The sequence below is a fragment of the Corvus cornix genome, chromosome 5 (genome assembly GCF_000738735.6).
Source record: "Corvus cornix cornix isolate S_Up_H32 chromosome 5, ASM73873v5, whole genome shotgun sequence".
NCBI classification, from domain to species: Eukaryota; Metazoa; Chordata; class Aves; order Passeriformes; family Corvidae; genus Corvus; species Corvus cornix.
In genome coordinates, this window is record NC_046335.1 from 26,574,460 (window position 1) to 26,595,401 (window position 20,942).

Genomic DNA, 20,942 nt, shown 5'->3' on the forward strand with positions numbered 1-20,942 from the left:
TGCCCTGCCTTGCCTTGGCTTTCTCACATATTCTACTTCTACACAGGAAATATTTCTATTTCTGGAAGCACTATATGGTATGGCTGAGGACTAAGGTGCTGATATACTTGCTGCCTTTGTCTTCCCATCTTACTGTGGCCATAAAGAGTGGTGAGTGGCATGGAAATATGTACTAACAAATTACAGTTTGACTTTTCTCACAGCTGACAATAATTACTAAGAACACATCACTCCCCCTCCAAAGAAATCACACAGATACCCCTCCCCCTCCAAGAAGAAACCTCCTCTTTAACACCCTGTGTTTAATGCAATCAAATGTTAATTAACTGACAATGGTACACCTGATTGATATGCTTGGCATAACTGAACAGCAGATTCAGAAAAATGAGTATTCATGAATAGTATCACTTTACACTTTCCAATAACAAGTCTAGCAATAAAGATAAATCTGTTTCAAAACAGTGTATGCTCCTATCATTCTACAAATATTTTAACCAAAGCTAGTTCCCATCAACCATCCTTGAGGCTCCACCTCCTCCTCTGCTTCTCTTTTCTTTTTCTTTTATCAGCCAGCATGACATTTCCTGATCTGAATCCTCCCTCCAGCCTAGTTGGCACAGCTTCAGCATCATGTATCTCCAGTAATATTTGTACTCTAAAATTACTGAGTTATACAATTCTAACTTCACTTTTAACTTAGCTTATTCCCCCACTCATCAGAAATAAAATAATACTACTTGCTATTGCAAAGGGAATTCCATTTTTAAAGCACCAAAGCACTTAGAATTCCTCCTGTCAGCCACTTACTCTTCTCTCCAAGCTGCTATGGCTCTGGTGCCACTTGGCCACCTTTTAAAGCATTACCTGTAAATTGTCCTTACAAACATACTTTGCAAACCCTTCATTTAGTTCTTGAGTTGTGCAAGAAGAAAAGGTATGAGTGGAGAACTGTGCAGCTTGGAAGACCGGGGGATAAGATGCAGAAATATATAAAATGAGCAGCAGCAGGTTTGAGAAACATTTGTGTGCCCATTTAAGGCAAACTCCTTACAGAGGAATCTTTCTTTAGTAGTCATATTAACAGTGGAAAATTGAGCTCTATGTGCATGAAAAGCTTTTTAAAGGCTTTGCCTCCACAAAATATGGCCAAAAGCTGCACTGATCAGCTAAGCTGGCACAGATAGCAACCCAACAGAACTATGACATCAGGTTGTTTTTTTGATTCATGAGACCATTTCAACCATTGAAAAGACATTTCCATAATCTTTTCAATACTTTGAATAGCCCTACTTTGAGGTAAGTAAAGCAAAACCTGTAGAGAGGCACAGATTTGTCTAACATCAGTGTGTCAGGATAAATAATGATCAGTTAATAGAACTACAATAATGCTAGTCAGAGTATTCTTGATTAAACCACTGGCAGGGACTACTAGGATTCATGGAATAATTGCTTTTTTGTTTTCTTTTCCACTTATAATTTTTTGTCTGCCATTGTGTATTATTTAAGATCTGCTTGCTACAATTTCTTTTTCAAGCTTGTTAGAGGCAGATGTTTCTCAGCTCAAATTTGGTCCTCTTCCTTATGAAGAAACAACCAAACCCATGCCCTCTAAAGTGAATTCTAGATTCAGGTTTTTTATTCAAGAGGTACAGAGCAGAAATTCAGGTATGTATGCACCATAGCCTGTATGAGAAATTGACATACCACCTTGCCTAAGGGCATGTTATTTTCAGTAGCACTTATCTCCCCATGAAAAAAAAAAAGATTTGGAATATATAGTTGATGTTGTCTAGCAGTTCTTCCAAAGTCTGATTTTTTCATTCTGTAAATGAAGTGCATCAAGAATAGTTTGTGTTTTTCCACTATTTCTTGAAATCTTGTCAAACATGTTTTCCTTTCCCTGTCACTCTCCTAATGTTTGGAAAATGCTACAACTAGATCCTTGCTGCATTCAAAACATCCTTACACTAATTGCAAGAAAGAGAAAAATCTTAAAAATATTCCATGTGTTTTAAAGATTATTTTCCCTTCCACTTCCAGAATGTGACAGAGACATGGGCTCAACATCAGGCAGAGCTAAAAACATTTACTTATCTGACTGTTCTTTTCATACCATATTTAATTTAATTTTAATTATGATATAATTCTGTATTTCTTGTAAATTTTAATAATTAGTTTGACAATACCTATGATATCACAGTAATATTTGTACTCTAAAATTACTGATTTATACAATTCTAACTTCAGTTTTAACTTAGCTTATTTCTCCACTCACCAGAAATAAAGTAATACTACTTGCTATTGCAAAGGAAATTCCATTTTTAAAGCACTGGAGCACTTATAATTCCTCCAGTACATAGACTTAAGTAATGCCAAGTTCACTTATGGCATAGTCCTTTAAGGCATTTCTAATATCAGGGATGAACGTGTATTTACTGAGCAAACAGTAGTCATATGAAAAATGTAAGCTTTTCAGGATGGTAGAAAAGGCATAAAAGACAGGGCAACTGAAAAATCAGACATACAGCACTGAAGGCAATAGATCAGATGTTATTTGTTGGCCAAAATCCCTCTCAAAGTGATGCTATTATTAGGAATAAGTTTGTAAAAATTTGTCAGTGAAGGAGATTGGCTTGGCTAAGAACTTGACATCCCTGTTAATCCTCCTGAGCCAAGTATTAGTACAGTCTGGCCTAAACATTAGTAACCCCTTTTCTGTGCACAACAGCAGAAGAAAATTTACAAGATTGTTCCTGATGTTTTCTGGCCAAAAAAGAAAAGACAAAAAAACCAAAAGTAGCCCTCTTACCAGATACACGATATTCAAAATATGTTGTTTTCCTCAACACAGGGGAATTGGAACGAAACGCTAAAATATGTGGTGTGGAAGGCTATGTAATCTGTGCATCCTGTTACCAAGGAGGAAGGTCGAGATGTTGTCTAAATGAGTAACTCTTTATTTGAGTTTATTGCAAACCAAACAGGAACAATTTCAGTATATTTTCTTGTGTTTGTATGCTGATGTGTACATATGTATACAATGAGCAGCACGAACAACTGTAAGAACATGGAGATACCACCTGGCTTTCTTACCAGTACTGTGGTAGAGAGGCAGTGTTCCACTAAAAATCTTTTACTTGTCTTGGGAAAAATGCAAACCATTATGTGAGAAAGACAGGGAACAAGGCTTAGAAGGCTATCTATATTTAAAATGAATATGATTGCAAAAACCATTTTATACTGTAGTCCCAGGCATGTGTTTTAGCCCTAGTGTTAGTGTGCACTGCCTTTGCTTAGAGCTGGAGAGCTCTGGCTCTCTGTGGGAGGAATGTGAAGTAGGCAGGAAAAGGAGATCCATGTGTCAGGGCCATTGCTGTCAAATGGTCTCCTCACACATTGCAGATGTTGTTCAAGCATGAGCCAGGGAGTGTGTGGAATAAAAAGCAGCCTATGGAACTTTAGTAGGGAATAAATTCTGCAGAAAGCCTGCAGCATTCTTCTGCACCACAAAAGAATTTCACCAGCAGATGATGAGTTCTGTACAGGACTCTCTGCATGGCCTGATCTTGGAGGTACTCTTGGAATATCAACATTAGTTTTACACCATACCAATATTTTCCTTTAGAAAATTGCAAGAAGTGCCAGTACAATATGGTCATAAGCATGACTTATGCTAAGACAGGAAACAGTCCTGTGGAATATATACATCAGCGTTTTACTTTAGAAATCAATTTTTATTGACAACAAAGTCAATTCTGAGAATAAAAATTTTAAAAGGGTAAATCTTCTAGCCAAAAACGGAGTATTTGATAATGATGGGTCTTGTGTCACAGTCATAAAAATGATGACTTTATCTCATGAGACCAAATAATATAGATCTGGGATTACTGGTGAAATTAAAATGTTCCAGTCTCTTGGAAAGGAACAACAGAAATTTGAGTTGTGACCATATAATATTCCGGATATTGTATGATGAATATGGGGTTTATTGATTTGACAAGTAATACTGTTTTCCCCCAGGAAAAAAGTGAATTTGTGGCAAATGGCCTAATAGAATGGTACAAGTAATTGATGGAGTTCTGCACAGTCTGTTGGGTGAGATGACAGATCTGAAAAGCCTCTGACTTATGAGTTTGCCTGTTGTCACAGTGTAAGGTATGACTATAGTCAAAGTAAGTTTAAAAAAATACAGCATAAACCAGAAAAAGATAGGGAGAAAAGAAGAATAATTTTAAACTCATTCCTCTGTCAAGATCATTTAAAAATCATGGTTGAGATAACTCATAAATGAACATAATTGTCACTGCAAAAATTCTACTAAAATTAGGAGTTATATTTTGAATTATTTTATAAATATATATCTTAAAAATATTTCAAATATAATAAAGTGGTCTTTAGCTATATTGTTATACATTTTAGGTAATTATAGGTTAACCTGTTAGACTTGCACATGATAGAAGATATGTAAGTGCAGAAATCTCTCAGATTCAAAAGTTTCACACAGTAAATACTTCTTCTTATTTATTCTTTTAGAATTGCTACTGCTGCCCTACACACCTGCCTAAGGCTACACTGTGGAAATTTAAATTGAGAGACAAATAATTTGCCTCTTGCAGTAATAGGAAGCTGTTAATAATTTGGAAAACATAAGATTGTTTTTAAATACCTGTTACTTCAGTGTTGTATGAATATATCTCCTGGTCAGTGTAGTTCCTCTAAGCTTGTCAAACTGATGTACATTTTTTAAAGGAGGAGTGTTGAAGCTTTTTGTAAAAACATTTTTATACTTGGAAAAATAATGATTAAAGGTGGCATCAGAGGGCATTGCTTGTCTTTTAAATTCCCTGACATTCCTTCCCAATAGTGTTTTTAGGAGAAGAATGCCATGTTTTCAGAGTTAAGCTTATAAAGCTGGCTGGCTGGCTTTTTTTGGCCACTCAAAATAGTTTTAGCACAATATAAAAACACTTCAAATGTACAATCTAAGTCACCAAAACAGCCAACTGCTAGAGTGTCTAGATAGGGAGAGCTGATTCAATATAATTATGTAAATGAATGAAATTTTAAGAATTGGACAACAAACTGTTACTGATAAACAATGAAAATATTCCTATAAAATACTATATAAGATACTAAATATTTGTGTCTCCTTGTTTGGCCCAAAATACCTGCAGAATCTTTAATGACAAAGTTCTTTACCTCTGAGTTAGTTAATACATATCTTTACCAGTTAAGAAGTCATGTATCTCTAGGAAATATTTGCAAAGAAAACCATATTCTTCTGAATTTTGATAAAGCATTCTGTGCTTGGAACGCAGGTAAAACAGATCACCAATTCTGCTTTATTTTTTCCCCAGTAAACTATGTTTATTATGCCAATTCTAATTACCATGCAATCTAATGATTTTAAGGCTTATAATTTCCACATCACTGGACATCACAAACATGAAAGCATTTTATACTGTCATTATACATCAATGTTTGCAGTTGGTTATACATATATACAGAAATTATTCACACATCTTAACCTTGCTATTTCCTCCTTTCAAACCAACATAATTTTACTGTGAAAGCAGCTTTTTAATAAATGGTATAAGAAATACAGCAAGGCACACATTTTTTAAAAACTTTTTTTCTCATTACCACCTCAAGAAGCATAAAAACCCAAAATGCAATACTTAATTCAGTAGAATGTCAACAGTTTCTAATATACAACACTATGTAGTTGTTTCTTGAAGTGTTGCATAGATTAAATTTTTAAATTCAATAAATAAAATGCCATTTATTTTAATTGCTTAATTTTTAGATGTATTGAATCAGGAGGACCAATGACTTCTTTTTGCTGCAATCCAACAAAATAGTCACTTTAAAAGCAAAATAGTTTCAATAAACTTATGCATTATACAGATAAATATTAAATTTGTTACATAAAATAGAAGAGTACTGACAGGTACAATTCTGAAAAGATGAACCAGGCTGATCGTGAATTCTATAGAACTTAAACGAACAGAACCAGTGATAAGTAGCACAGGAGCATCCAATTTAGGAAGGGAAGGTCATTAGAGGTAGCTTGGGAGTGGAATCCATATGAAAGCAAGTGGCCTTGCTACAATAAAAATGATCACTGAAATAGGAATAGCATATGCAGCCTGACCACAAAGCCAACATGGACAAACCACATTTGGAAAAAAAATTTGTCTTGGGAGTCAGTCTAATGAAAGGCAGTGATACAATGGAATTGGAGGTCATCCCAGGGTTTACAGGATGAACCTGCACCTGAATTGCAGCCAAGTTTCTAAAAGGAAACAAAAAAGTAATAGTAGGTTACAGAAAATGAAGTTTTATTTTCCAAACATAGGTCTTCCAGAACAATAATAGATAGCCATTAATGGTCACATGCCAGAGCCTTTAATGCAGAAGCATACAGTAAGCAAACAATGACTATTAATAGCCTGAGGTACAAGTTAGTGTAAAAAAATGAACTGATGTAGAAAAGTCACTGATTTTCATAAAGACTGTTTTTCTAAAGAAACAAGGGTATTCATCACATCAGACCTTTTCCCTGGATCTTGTCTTCCTCCTTACCTGCAAACTTACCTTCAGCACACTCAGAAGTGCACCAACCAATGAAAACATAGAAATTTTCAAAAGTCAAGCAACAAAAAGATCTATCCAACAATTATTTTAATATTTGTGCAAACATATATAATGGGACTTCAATGGAGAGGAGGAAAAGATTGTCACAGAAGTGGTCCGTGAATAGAATTGTCAGTGTCATCATTGCAATTTTAAATTGTAAATAGCTATTTAGACATTTCTAGTACCAGCAATGAGTTGAATTTGCATACTACAGAATTATCCAGCTCAGAGTTTAGAGTTAAGCTATTCAACAAAGAGCATTGGCTTATGATGAGAATTATGAAAAAATAACTGTCAGAATACAGCTCAAAGATTAGTGCAAAGTACATCTCATAGGCATTTCCTAGGAGGCACTCCAGACATGCATTATGTGCCTTCCAAGTTAAGCAGGAATATCTGGATCTATCCAGTTACCATCTCCTTTGATCCTCTTTGCTGTAACTGACCACATTCCTCCACATTTATACAAGAAATACACTTACTTGAAAATAGTGAAAAGCTCAACCATCTGTTTAGATATTAATGAAGAACTGATCTGAATAAAGGGGAAGATTGTATCAAAAGCTTTCTACAGTTCTGGCATGAGCAAGAAAAGTCTCACTGATGGATTATGTCAAGTTTTTCAAAAATTATGTAATTCATAGATTTCAATACATGATTCTCTCTTTGTTTAGCTTTTTTAAAATCGGGTATTGTAAGGAGCTAAAAAGTCAGACTGTTTTAAACTCTATAAAGAAACTTTATATTATTTACTTCCCTATAAAAATCTCTAGGGAAAAAAAAAAGTAAGCAAACATTTAGATTATTATTGTAGTTCCAGTCTCTAAAAGTAAATTAATATATAATAACTATTATGTAAACTTGTTTTTTTTTTTTTTTCTGTAGTAAATAAATAGCTAACAGTCCTTTGCATTTATGCACCATCTTTTATCTGTGGATCTCAAAATACTTTTAAGTAAATAAGCTATTCTTCATAGGTCCCATTGATCATTATTCTCATTATCTTGTTGCTAAAAAAACTGAGACAAGGAAGGAAAAAGTCATACAAAAAATCTATTGCTGAGCAGGAAATAACAGTCAGGCTCTTTGAGCATCAGTGCTGGGTTTCTCCTGGTGATAATAAGTGGCAGAATATTCTATCTAATATTGCAGCACTGTCAGATAAAATCAATTTAGTTTTCTTAAGTGCAAGTAAATTATTTTTCCCTTAAATTAAGTTAAAACCTAAATTTAAATTACAGAAGTAAGGAAATAGCTTTTTGGATTTAGTTGTAAGAACTAACAGATTACACCCAGAATTCTAAGGCATCCTCTGGAAAAGACTTTGGATAAAACACATAAATGTCCTGAATGTATTGATCTCTATGCATATTGAATTTGTAACTGAAAGTTCCCATCCCAGTTGGTGAGTCATGGGTCACAGTGACAGCAGAAGATCACATGATCTCATGTGCAGATAGATCTTTCAAGGTGACCCCTAACTGAGAAATAAAATCAGCATAGTTTTATGAGCACCTCTGTTGGAGAACTCCATGTTGGCTCATGTGAAAGACTAGTCAGCACTGTCAGAGATATTTTTGAGCCTGCCCATAGAATTGTTATAATTTTCCCACAATGGTTTGGTTTTTTTTTTTTGTAGCACACTGTTAAACAACGGGATTGCAATATTTGACAAAAATATTTATTCACTATTAGTTTTATTCTCCTGTACAGCCAAAGTAAATACTAAAACAGTACAAAATCAACCTACATTTGAAACCATGCCTTTTTCAGCTTTGAATTCTCATTATACATTTAAGGTACACATATACTATAGATTTTTTTCTTTCTAAGTATTGCAGCTACACATGGAATTACACATTTAAATGAGCTTACAGCACAGGTGCTTCAGGAAAAATAATGGTGTTTGCCATTTATCTTTCAAATTAAATAATGTGTTTTTAAATAGTAACTTTTTTCATAATACACTTATGGGAACAACATTTATCTGTCACATTTTAAAAGATGTATTAGTAATAAATGTAAATTACCTTTGGAAAATCAGTAATTAGCCTCATCAAAAAATAAACAATCTGCCACCAAAAAGATAATCTTTAGCATAGTTAAGTATAATAACTGTTATTTGAATAAGTTAACAAATTAGGATAGATTGCTTCTGTAATTCATTCCCCATAGCATGAGAGATGAAGCTAAAGCATCAAGCTTGTGAATGGGGGAAGGGAGCTCAGACTTTAGTGAGACCAAACCTAGCAGCTCATATTTTTATTTTTGGTGTGTCAGAGATAAACTATATGTATTCTAGAACTTTACTACTGGGAATGATACAGTACATAGTTCCCAAGGAAGTAATGCTATATGTACAAGTTAAGAACCAGTGTATCTTCCTGTGTAGAAAAGGTGGGAATGTAGTGTGAAGGGCTTTGTTCTCTTAAAATAATATGTTAACCCCTGGGCAAAAGTGGAAGCTATAACATAACCCTATTAAGTTGTTGTATACAGATTCTGCATTATATTTTATTGCATTGTGGGACATTTATTATTAAATCTATTCTGCATGTCCAATCTTACACACAAACTGCATATTTTTTATATCCAGTCTTATAAATAAAACCATTTGGCTATCATGCAAGTAACTATGAAGTTCTGAAGAGTGAGGTAAGTTTATGCAGTATTTTGAGATCCTCAGAGGAAAAGTATTGATAAATTGAAAAGACATGTCATTATCTTCATCAGTGAAAGAATGAGAACAAGGATAAAATCACACTCACTACAGCAAGCATTCTTCCTCAAAATAATATTATAAAAATGAGTGAAAAAATAAGAAAACTAATAAAACAGTAACTTGGAAAGCTTATGTTTCCATCATTTTCAGTTAACAACCTCAGACTTGTGTCATCATCTCAATTTCCAGATAGAGGCTTTTATATACACCTAATCCATTGAATTTAATTCTAGAATACATAGTATCATCTATGACTTTTGTAATTCATAGTTGATTTCCATTACTTCTCCAGTTGTTTGGATGTGTCCAAGTATTAACCTAATTGGTAATCAGCAGGTCATGATAGCCTATTTCAAAGCCATTCCAGAAATATCCTCTTTGCTATGATGGTTCCAAGATAATGCATTAGTCAGAGATGTGTTGAGATAGCGGCAAGCTATTGTTGTCATAACCTAAAGGCTTTGCTAGATATATATACATGAATGTGAATGCTGGGTAAACAACCAATAAATGAAAAGCCCAAAGCATAGTAATATAACACACCAAAATCAAAAATGAGGAAGTTAGATCTCTAAGAGCAGCAAAGAAATGTATTTTTTATAAATCGGATGAGATCCTCTGCTACAGCTACATGGTTAGCAACAGGAGATTACTAATGGTTTCCGTGGGCAGTGATGAATAACAGCCTTTTCTCCTGGCAACATCATGGAATCATAGCATAACTTAGGTTGGAAGGAAACTTGAACATCAACTGGTGCAACCTCCTGTTCAAAGGAAGGCTGTTTTCAAAGGTAGAAAAGAATATTCAGGGCCACATCCACTTGAATTTTGAAAATCTCCACAGGTGGAGATTCAAGAACTTCTCAGGGAAACCTGTCCCATGCTTAGCCTTGTGTTTTATTGAAATTCCCTTGCTACAGCTTCTGGCAAGCAGTGGCATTTGGAATTGGATTGGCATTTGAGTTGCCATTCTGGCTGTGATCTACTGGAGGAGTGTTTCCAAAGACTAGTGGCATTTGATAGAGCTGTGCTGGCTTTTGGGTCACCAAACTAGTGAGACTCAAAGGAGCAGTGCTGCATGCTAGGAGCTGATCCAAAAGTTGCTTTGGAGATCCTCATCTGTTGTTAAATGTGCAGTTACTGTTCGACATTTATGTTAGGTCAGAAAGTCCAGATTTGAACCACTTTCAAACATTGGTAGAGATCAGGACCACCTTTTTACCTTAGGTTCCACCATCTCATTCATGTTTCAAAATGCTTACCACAAAATAGAACCAAAGGTTGCAGTACTGCTGGTTGACTATCAGTTTCCATCTCCATTACCCTCACATTATACACTTTCAGGAAGTTGTAAAGATTTGTTGTTTTGGCAACCTCAGCTTTTGGCCTAACACTGTGTTGTAAGAATTGTGTTCTTAATAGTGGCTTACTGAATTTAGAGCATGGTAAACTGACAACAAGAGATGACTTATTATCTCTCTATTCTCCAGTCTGCTTAGCCATTCTTCATGATTTGTCTGGAAATATTGTAGAACTCACTAGTTAAATAAATTAGTTCTTGTAGAACTGGAAGTTCAGCTTCATCAAATGCTTTTGAATTCCTCCTAAGACCAGCTGACTGCAGAGAAAGGCATCAATGAGCAGAGCTGGTTTCTGGTTCCCTCAGCTGAGGATGGAAAGGAGGCTGGTATATTATGTTTGAAGAATTCCCAGGTTCTGCAAGATAGCAGACTTGTTCCAGAAGGGAGCAGCTCCAGTCAGTGCAAAGCCAAAGGGCAAAAAGCAATTAGTATTCACTGCATTTGTTGACTAGTGGCATGTAAACTGGGATTATAGTGTAATCAAAACAAACGATATAGCACTATCATGAAACAGAAGCCCCGGCTGATGACTCATCTTTCATTGTACAAAAAAGTTTAAAAAAAAAAAAAGTAAAAAAAAGGTGCAACTTGTAGAGTACATACCTGTTTTTAGAATAATCTATGTGCCTGGAGAGGGTTACATTCTATCTGTGCATATTTATATGTCTGTCCTTATGAAGTTTCAGGAGATTTTCTTCACAAGTAAGAGTTTTTCTGTTCTGATGCAAAAAATCCTTTTTCTGTGAATGGCCAAGCTTTATCTGAAACTCTGTAGCTGAAGCCTCTTCAGAAGCAGCAACACATCCTTTTTTCTCTGCTGTTCCAGGTGATTTTCCTGCACTATTCTCTTTAGTGGTAATTTCTGGAGAATTCTTTTCCAAACTTTCAGTTTTTCCATCTGAAAACAGCAAATTATCATCAGCATTTTTCAAATTGCTTGATGCACAATGTTTGTTAGTATTTGGAACATTTATATCATTGCCATCCCCACATAAGAAAGATAAATCCCTACCTTCAGAAGAAGTTTTAACTTCTAATGACTCTGGAGCCACTTCACCTAGTGACTCCACAGATGTTTCAGAAATAGGGTTAGAAATAGGTTGCTGCTGCTCTACTTGTGCTTCAGAAGAACCATTAGAAATAGACTGCTGCTGCTGCTCAACCCGTTCTTCCTCAGGACAGGCTTCAAAGAAGCATTCAATATTTTCTCTCTCATCTGTGAAATCCAGTGGCACAGGAGTGCTGCTCTTTTCCTCTATGTATTTGATTACCTCTCCACAGTCACTATCATGAGAAGAAAGTGAAAGATAAGAATAGAAGTCCCCTTTTCTTAGCTGGATGGGTCTGTGAGAGTGTTCTAACACTTTTTCCTTGATCTGCGCTAATGAAGCTGGAGCAGATGACTCACATTCTGGTTGTGACTTACTTTTCAAAGCTGTTGATGCCATGTCTATTATCTCCCTCACAAAATTGTGTACTGAGCCATCTTCCATGGTTTTTTTATCAAAATCAGCCGATTCACAGTTACAGCACAAATCAAGACCATTGGCTGATGCGTTGCATTCTACTTCACTGGATTTCAAGGCTGCACAGCAATCAGGAATTTTTTCAGTGTTTATTCTATGCTGTTGACAATTAGGTAAGGATGGCTGTAAAGCTGTGTCCTGTACACCTACAGAATTAATTTCTGAGGAAGATTCAAGGCAAGGCTTTTTTGCAGGAGAGGAAGGAACAGAGTGATGATCAGGCTGAAGATGACTTTGACATTCTCTTGGAGAGCTTCTGGATCCAGCTGAGGACAGAACAGTCTCCTTGCCATCCATATGTGAATCATCTGAACTATCTGTAAATGCTTCACAGACACCACATTCATTTTCAGCTTCTCTGACATCAAGTGATGCATGAGTTTTGAGGGTTGCTGCTACTTTAACAAGACCTTCCTTTTGACTGCCAAGAGTATTTTCAACATTGCCATTCTCCATATCATCCACAAGCTGATCCTTCACAACCTGAGAGATGTCTTTCATTGGGTGACTCTTTGTCCCTTTTTCACGGTCACGTGGTATATTCTTACTATTGCCATTATTTTCTGATATTTTCTGTACTGAACCATTCAATAGTGTTTCAATGTTTAATGTATCTGTGGCTTTTGATGTCTCATTACAAACTTCTTTACTGCGCTGAATTTCATCACTGAGGTTACTTTTTCTCTTCTCCCTTGTCAAGGAAAATTTTGGTCTAATCCAGGTTTGGAGTTCATTTTTTATATAATCAAGTCCTGAAATTAAATTGCATTCTTCATAAATATCCTCATCAGTTGCTATACTGGAGTCGTCATCTTCATCTTTGATACCTAGCTCTTCCTCAGTTAAGGTAAGGGTGGAACTTGAAAGCAAATCACTGTCATCTTCATCATCAGTACAAGCAGAAGTGCAGGAGACATTAACAATCATGCTGACATTGACATCGCTCTCATCAGCTACAGATCTATTAAGATGTTTTCTAAATGATGCATTTGAATCTGGTATTTTATTTCTGTGTAGTACAATGTCTTCAGAGCAGAGAGAAAGATCCTCACTGCTGCTAAGTTCAGTGAGAGAAGCTGCTGAATCTTCATTGATTGAAGATGCAATATCTAGAGACATCTGTCCAGTAAAAGACATTTTTTGAGAGCTACTTTGGAGTGTTATATCAGAGATGCTTCGCTTTATTTTTTGAGCTGAAGGACTCTGGATATTCTCTAAGCGATTCAAAAGATCTAATGTCCTTTTACTGAGCTCTCCAACAGAATCACTGCTTGCGCTTATGTCTCCAGAGCCATGATGACTAAAAAGGTCTTCGTTGCTTTTGTAGGAAGTCAGCCAGCTCTCCAAAGAGGTGCTTCGCTGAAGACCATCTCCACTTTTAAAAATACCTGAGCTGAACAAATCACCTACTACAGACAGAGATTCTAAAGAAGAACTATGAGATAAAGTTGAAACCTGTCTTATATTCTCTGTAACAGGTAATTTTCTTACAGTTTCTGTGGATTTACAGGAATTGGGATCTGATTCTCCACAGATATTTGCCAGGGTATGATCATGAATAAACCCATCTGGTTGTGACTCTCCAGACCTATGTTCAGATTTGCCAGGTATTTTGTCAAAACAAAAGTCATGAAACAAACTACCCTCTGTATGTGTCTTTTCAATCTGTGATTGTTTGATTATCTCTGGTAATTTGAATTTGGAGCCTTGAAGATATGAGTAATCATAAAATGTAAACACTTCATGTTTTCCTTGCAATTCTTCTAGACAACCAGGGTTAGACATGGTAATGCTGTCCAAATTCTCATCATTTTCACTTCCACAATATGCAGAAGGAGCCAATTGGAAATCATCTGAAAGACTAGTATGATCTTCTTCATCTTGCTTTAGTTTTGGTTTTATTACATCATCCACTTGACTTTCCACATGCCCTATTTCAGGATTACTCTGACTGCTTTCAATATCATTTAGCAAAAAAATTTCTGAATTATTAGTAGTTTCTGTATCACATTCACTCACTATCCCACTCTCACTCTCAGAATGCCTGCTTATGTTTCCACTCTGATACATGTAGTTACATGGTTTTGCCAATGTGGTCCCTCCTATTAGATCTGGCAGGGATTTGGTAGATGAAAAGGATGAGTCTTTGCTAAGACTTTTGTTTAAAATGTTAGACTGCATTACATCCGAGAGTCTGGATGTTTTTTTCAAAAAAGGCATATGTTTTTTTTCTGATAATTCAATATTATGAAGACTATAGACCTGATAGATGTGAGGATTTGGAGGGGAAGTAATGTTGGGAGAATAAAGAGGAATTCCACGATTACTGATATTTTCATCTTCATTCACATCATTATCACCACATTCTTCTGAAGCAGGTTTCTGGTTTAGATCATCCTTGAGCTCCTGATCAGGATCACTTAAGTCTTCGTGAATACTGATCAGCTTATTACTTATGTCAGTTTCATCCCATTCTAGTGCATCTTCACTTGGACCATTTAGATCCATCAAACTGGGATCAATAACATTTAGGGGCTCCTGTAAAAGAAAAAGTCAAAGATTAAAAATATTTACAGCTGTACTTGAAATGTGCTTCCATTGAAATCATGTAAGTTAATGGAAGTAAAGTGCATTTTTGGAACAGTGATCACTAATAGCCTTTTAATTTTGTTACCTCTTGTGTGCTATTACAATGATCAATTAAAATGAAACTTATTACATTTTGAAAGATTTCTTAGACTTCTTAGTTTTTTCTTCTTATTTGATGTCAAAATATAATACAGAAATTTGAATTTTCTTTAATATTCATTAATGGTGGTTGGTCACTTTATATATAGTAAGTTTTAACTAAGAATCACACAGGAGTGTGTTAGTAAAAACCATGCAATTGTGTTGGATATATGAAAATCTCTCTTAGCCTGCTTAAGTTTAAAATAGTTAATATATAAAGGGTATAAGAAAGGATTTTTGAAATGTTTATAACAAACTTCAGTGTTGTCAATTTTAAAACAACAGATCACAAATTCTTGATGAATTTTTTATTAAAATTTGTATCTATTCTTTACTTGATAATAAAGGCAGTAAAAATAACAAGTAAGACTAATGAATGTTAATATCTTCAGCTGAAAAACTAAGTACTATATGAGTTTCAAAAAATGCCTGCCCTGGTACCTTTCTCTGGAAAAGGACTGACAAACAAATGAGCTAAACTTAATTTTCTTTTTTAAGGACTTTTGTAACTTTCCAATAATGTTTGTTATTATGACTCAGGACATATGATAACAAGAATTGTTCATTCTAGAAATGTGTGGAAGAGGAAGAACACCTTGACAACTTTTCTCACTCAAATGTGATTTGTTGAGTGGCCAACCAAACCATTTTAAGCCCTTGAAAATAAGACTGAAATGGTCCCTGATTTGGGGGCTGAGCACAAATTAATTTCACTTTACTTTTGTATTTACTGAGAGGCCTCCATATTAGAGAAGGCATTGCTTATACAAGGAGTCTTGTAATAGAACTGTTGACTAATGTCGAATTCTTCAGTTTAAATCATCTGACCAGCTGAACAGCGATCACTGTATCCAGAAACACAAACACTTCTTCCAAAAAAACCTTTCAACTCTGATCACTTGCTTTCTCTAATTTTCTTTGAGTAAGTGTTGTTTTGCAAATACAGCATTGACATCATGCCAAATAGCAAGAGCAAATCCCAGCAAACATAAAGCAGATAAAATGAGGCTGTACTCCAACGAAGTGCAGTTCTGCACAACTTAGTCACTGACTTAGATTCATCAAGACTAGGCCAAGGTTAATTGTGCAGGGAAAGGCACGTACTTCTGACTTTGACTCTCAGCTGGAAACTCTCTTTGAAGTAAGAACTAAAGCTGCTCAGCCCTTTTGTGAGCTCAATAGTTAGGACACTGATTTTGGGCATGGGACACTTTGTCAGACTGGGCATAAGAGATATGAACCAAGCTATTCTCTCAGGAGAAGCCCTATCTACATGCTGTTCTGAAAAGAAGCTTGTTTGTCCTGTGTCATTTTGCATAAAACAATTAAATATTAATTTGGTCATAGATAGATGAGGAGAATTTTGTCCTGCAGTGCTGTGTTTGTCATGTTTGACCTGCAAGAGACACAGACAGTGCCAAACCTCTGCTCCAGTGACTATTTAATTATGGATATAGGTGGCATTGTTCTGTGCAAGACACAAGGCTATATCGTCCCAGTATGTCCAGTAAGCCAAAGGCTAAAACAATCAAAGGGAATCAGGAGGAATTATTTTCTCCAAACTGGGCCGAGCAGCTATCCACCATTCAACAGGGTGATGCAGTTATTAACTTAGTTGATAAATCAAGACTCTTTCCATCTAAGATAAATCTGTGTCCTCATGCTTCATTGGGCTTAGCTGTAATGTAGGTCCCTGAGTACTGCAGCTGTGTTAAGATATTGCACATAATAATGGATAGGAATGTAGGCATGAAATAATTTTTTCCTTCTTGGCAGGTTAGGAAGCCTTGGGTATTTTGTGAATCTGTCATGACTAATACTGAAACCTAGAGTCTCTCTGTGGATCTACCTACCCCAAAGGTTTTATAGAGTACCTTTGCTAGAGTCCTTTTTTTCTCCCCCATGAGACATTGGCTAAAGTTAAATTCCCATGAAAACACCCATTTGCTAGACAGCTATGGCTATCAGAGCAGTTTTGTACTGCTCTGTATTGTGGAGTTCAGAAATCTTTATTTGGATTTGCCAGTTTGCCATGTTTTAATAAAAGCTCCTGGTTTGCACTTAGTTGGACCCAGTTTCCCACCTGTAGCTGACCCTTAACTAACATTTAAGTAAAATGCAAGAGAATGACTATAATTAAGTTCATTTGAAAACCTGTTAGATTAAAAAAGAAATCAGATTCAATGGCTCATTTTCTCTGTGTCTTGTTTTACAACTCTGTCGTACTCAGCATTAGGAAGACAGTGCTGTGGGAAGTTTCCTAAACTGCTTGATTTTACTGTTTTAAGCTTCTGCCAGCTGCAAGAAGAAATTACTGAAGGCAGGAAATCAGCAGCAGGTTCCAAGGATTTTATGTACCATAGAATCTGGTTCTGTTTCTCAAAACAAAACATTTGGTCCTTATTGGTCAGGAAGATAACCTTCCCTCTGTAAATCAGCACTTGGCTGCCTTGTTTGTTCAGCAAGTCAGATGGACTAAAACAATAAAACATGTAGAGTTGTGACCTCAGCTCATTCATCTTCACTGAGTGTTCCCCACTTCAAAGCCTATTTTTTTATTCTTCAAATGCATATGCTTTTCCAAGTCCTGGCATATACTCAGAAGTTTTACAGGCTTAGCTTGATGCTAAAGGATTTTATTTTATTTTATTTTATTTTATTTTATTTTATTTTATTTTATTTTATTTCTGATTGTTGGTTATACTTGCAAAGACTCTTGTGTAGATATGGTCATTTCACCAATATAGCTTTTTCTGTCCAAGGAACTGACTAAATTGATATTAGTGAATTACTACTGTAGTTATAAACATCATATCCCTTGAACTACAAATTTAGTGGTTATCAACTATATTGGCAGCCCTTCCCAAATAGAGACAAAGTTTTAACTTGGAAACAAACCACTCAGCTTAAGTCACAAACATTTTGTATTTGGCATTTTTAGTACAGATTTATATTCTTGATATATTTTTTTACAAAATTTAGTGAACTGTTCAAACGAGACAGACACTGAGGTAGTTTTTGGAAGAGCCACACCCTAGCCTCTTGAATAAATCTCTGAGTGAAGAATGGAAGGTGGTGTCACTCCAGCCTACATTTGCACTGACAGCAGCAGCAAGGTAAAAACCTAGGAATTTCAAAGGACTATTTTTATCATATCAGATGTCTCTTTTTCAGGCTGCTCAGTGCAGAGGTAGGGTGCTGGATGGTTAGAGTTATCATGATAGTAATAGATTACTAGGTCTTGCCAAAAGAATGTTTAAAATTCGCCAACCTTATCCTTTACTTGATGTTGTACAGAGGAGGGTACAAGTGATAAATGTCAGATAGAGTCAGAGGTAAATTGTTTGCTCACTTTATTGGGAAAAAAATGGTGTTGTTTCTTCTGTCTATGTTTTTCATTCAAAAGAACTGTATAGTATTGTATAATTCATCTTTTACACAAAGCAGATAAATCTCCTACTGCCATTTCCAACTGGGAAAACTTTACTTGTGAAAGAGCTGCACCATGTTCTTTATTTTGTTTCAGTTGATTATGAATGAGGCTTTCCTAGAGAGTTTGCACTTACAGACTCCAGAGGAAGTTCTACCTAGCCTGGGTCAAGGTATCTGAGTGACTTGGTCTAATGAAAGGGATCCCTGTCCATGGCAGGGGGATTGGAACTAAATGATGTTTAAGGTCCCTTCTAACCCAAAACATTCCCTGATTTTATGATTCTATGATTCTATGATCCATTCTTGAAATGCAAATACCCAAAAAGGAAGGGGTCTATCACAGACAGACATGCTGATCTCCACATCTAAGACAGACTGTATTTAAAGAGAATCTTGGAGTGTGCTACAGAGCTTCACATTTCAATGGGGTGAGCCTCGTGTTGACTCTTAATCCCTGGCTTTGCTGAAGTCTGTGGCAAAACATGTCGCAAAGGTACCATCCTGTCGGGCAGAAACTTTTTGGATACCAGCTTGTGTAATTGATGGCACTAATTTTCCTGGAATTGAGAAACCTGTTTTTCATATGTGCAAGAGTGTGTGAGTATAAATTTATATTTAATTTTTTTAAAAATGGGTAGTTTTAAAGTAGGTCAGGGTGGCTTCTGTCATCATAAAGTCACTAAATACCACTAAATTTAGAGAAGTTCTCTATGGTCACATGGTTCAGAGTAAGAAAAGACAAATAGTTTTGACCAAGAAAGTAAAAAAAACCCAATGTAATAAGAATCAGAAGATGCACAATATTATGCATATTCCTATTTTTTACGTGTTACCACTAGATAAACAACACTTAGGAGGCATTTATTGTTGCATGAAAAGTTTTAAGTATGATTAAGTGAATAATCAATTATAGACTCAGAAGAGTGAAAGGTTAAATTAATTCTAATGTGTTTGAAAGTGCTGCTTTAAGGAGTTTAGCTATTCCTACTTTGAACCCAAAACTATTTTGCTCAGGAAAGCATTCCCATTTCAGTGGGATAACTCTTGTGAGCACAGTAAGGTGTGTGCTTAAATGCTTGTAGAGTTCATGTTTAATGGCTAACCAGTTAATCTGCAGAAAATGTTAATGGGAAGAAATAAACTTATTAAGCCAAATAAAGACATTTCCTCAGCCCCAATGCTCTTTAAGGAAAAGTGTCAAAATGCAATTTTTCATTTGTTTCCTTTACTAAAACAAGAATAGTTTAGCTTTTTTCTGAAGCAAATTATATTAAATAATGATTCTCTGTTTCGGCTTCATTTGCATGTGCTAGTCCAGTACAGATACTTTGTGTTGGTGAAACAGGCCTGTAATGTAACCCCTACGTACTATTATATTTTTTTAAAGGAATTAACATGAAAAAAAGAGCTTTTACAATAATAAATACAAACTCTGTTCTTCCTCCCTCCCTACAACATATCCTTCAGTTGCTGTGGCCAAATTATCCAAACTCAACTGCACTGAGGGGCCAGGGGAAAAAGGACAGAAAACCATCCCCCACATCCAGGAATGCGTGCACATTCAAGGAAGACAAACATGATTTTGTCTTTTGAAAAATGCAAGCATGCCAAGTACTTCTGCTGAGGGAAATAGTCATGAGTACAGTGCCACTTCATCTCTGCCTCACTTAAACTCATTTTCTAAATGGTGTTCCCTATATCACAGTCATCAAAAAAACTATCTCCCTTTCCCAACACCAATGTTTTAATATGCATAAGCATATGCATATGCATAATATTCCCTGTGCATAATACTGAAGTGGCCAACACATTACAGAATAGTCTCAGAATATATGGAAGAATATATGCTTTATCACAGATCATGAAAGAAACATATCATGAACATACATATTTGTTATAATTGCAATTAAAGACAGGTACACATTTATTTCCTGAGAAAATAAGATCTAAACCTGCAGTAATCTCTTTCTGCATTTTACAATTATTATTGCCTCTCTCGATGAAATAACACACTCAATCCTGCACATGCAGAACTCCTCCTTCTCTTTTTGGGGTTGTGTATGCTTACGGGTAGTGCCAGGGTCCTACATGGGTGCTTGTATGCACAGAGAAGGACATTGACTTTGCCTCTGCCCTCTGCAGTCGCAGATGTCACCTGCAAGGGTCTCAGTATGAGCTGGGAACAACGGAGGCTCCACCATTGCTCAGGTCTATATGATGATATTTGCAGATCTCTGATAATGCTCAGAAATAAATAAATAGAGGACTACTATTGTAATACCCAGATTTTAAAATGGTTAATATTCCTTATCATGGCAGCAGCTTTGCGGGCATATCTTCTAAGCGACAGATAAAATAACTGCAGTGATATTTTAAGAGGATGCCCAGCTGAAAACTATTAACTCCTACTAGTAGGAGCAGTGTTTTAGAAGTCAGGGAAATTGTCCATTCTCTAAGCATTCTTCTGCTATTTCAATGTCACCTGATGATGCTTGGTAAGATTCTGGGGTCAGTTGTGCCTGAATATGAATC

The 20,942-nt window shown here is 35.8% G+C and overlaps 1 protein-coding gene and 1 long non-coding RNA gene across 8 annotated transcripts in view; one reads left to right on the plus strand and one right to left on the minus strand.

Moving 5' to 3' along the window:
- The window catches only part of LOC104684672, a 95,458-nt gene that overhangs the window by 43,718 nt on the left and 30,798 nt on the right, over nucleotides 1-20,942 (plus strand). The gene's annotated exons all lie outside the window — the stretch shown is intronic.
- AKAP6 (A-kinase anchoring protein 6) overlaps nucleotides 1,626-20,942 on the minus strand; it is a 273,048-nt gene continuing 253,731 nt past the window's right edge. For 2 of the 4 annotated variants that reach the window (XM_010392152.4, XM_039553019.1), the window contains exons 13-14: nucleotides 11,326-14,786; nucleotides 1,626-6,295 (exon numbers count right to left, since the gene is read on the minus strand). In XM_010392152.4, the coding sequence (XP_010390454.3) occupies nucleotides 11,367-14,786 (3,420 nt within the window). In that variant the 3' untranslated portion in view covers nucleotides 1,626-6,295; nucleotides 11,326-11,366. Of the gene's footprint in view, nucleotides 14,787-20,942 lie in introns of all 4 variants that reach the window. The other 2 variants (XM_010392171.4, XM_010392145.4) reach the window with 2 other exon arrangements.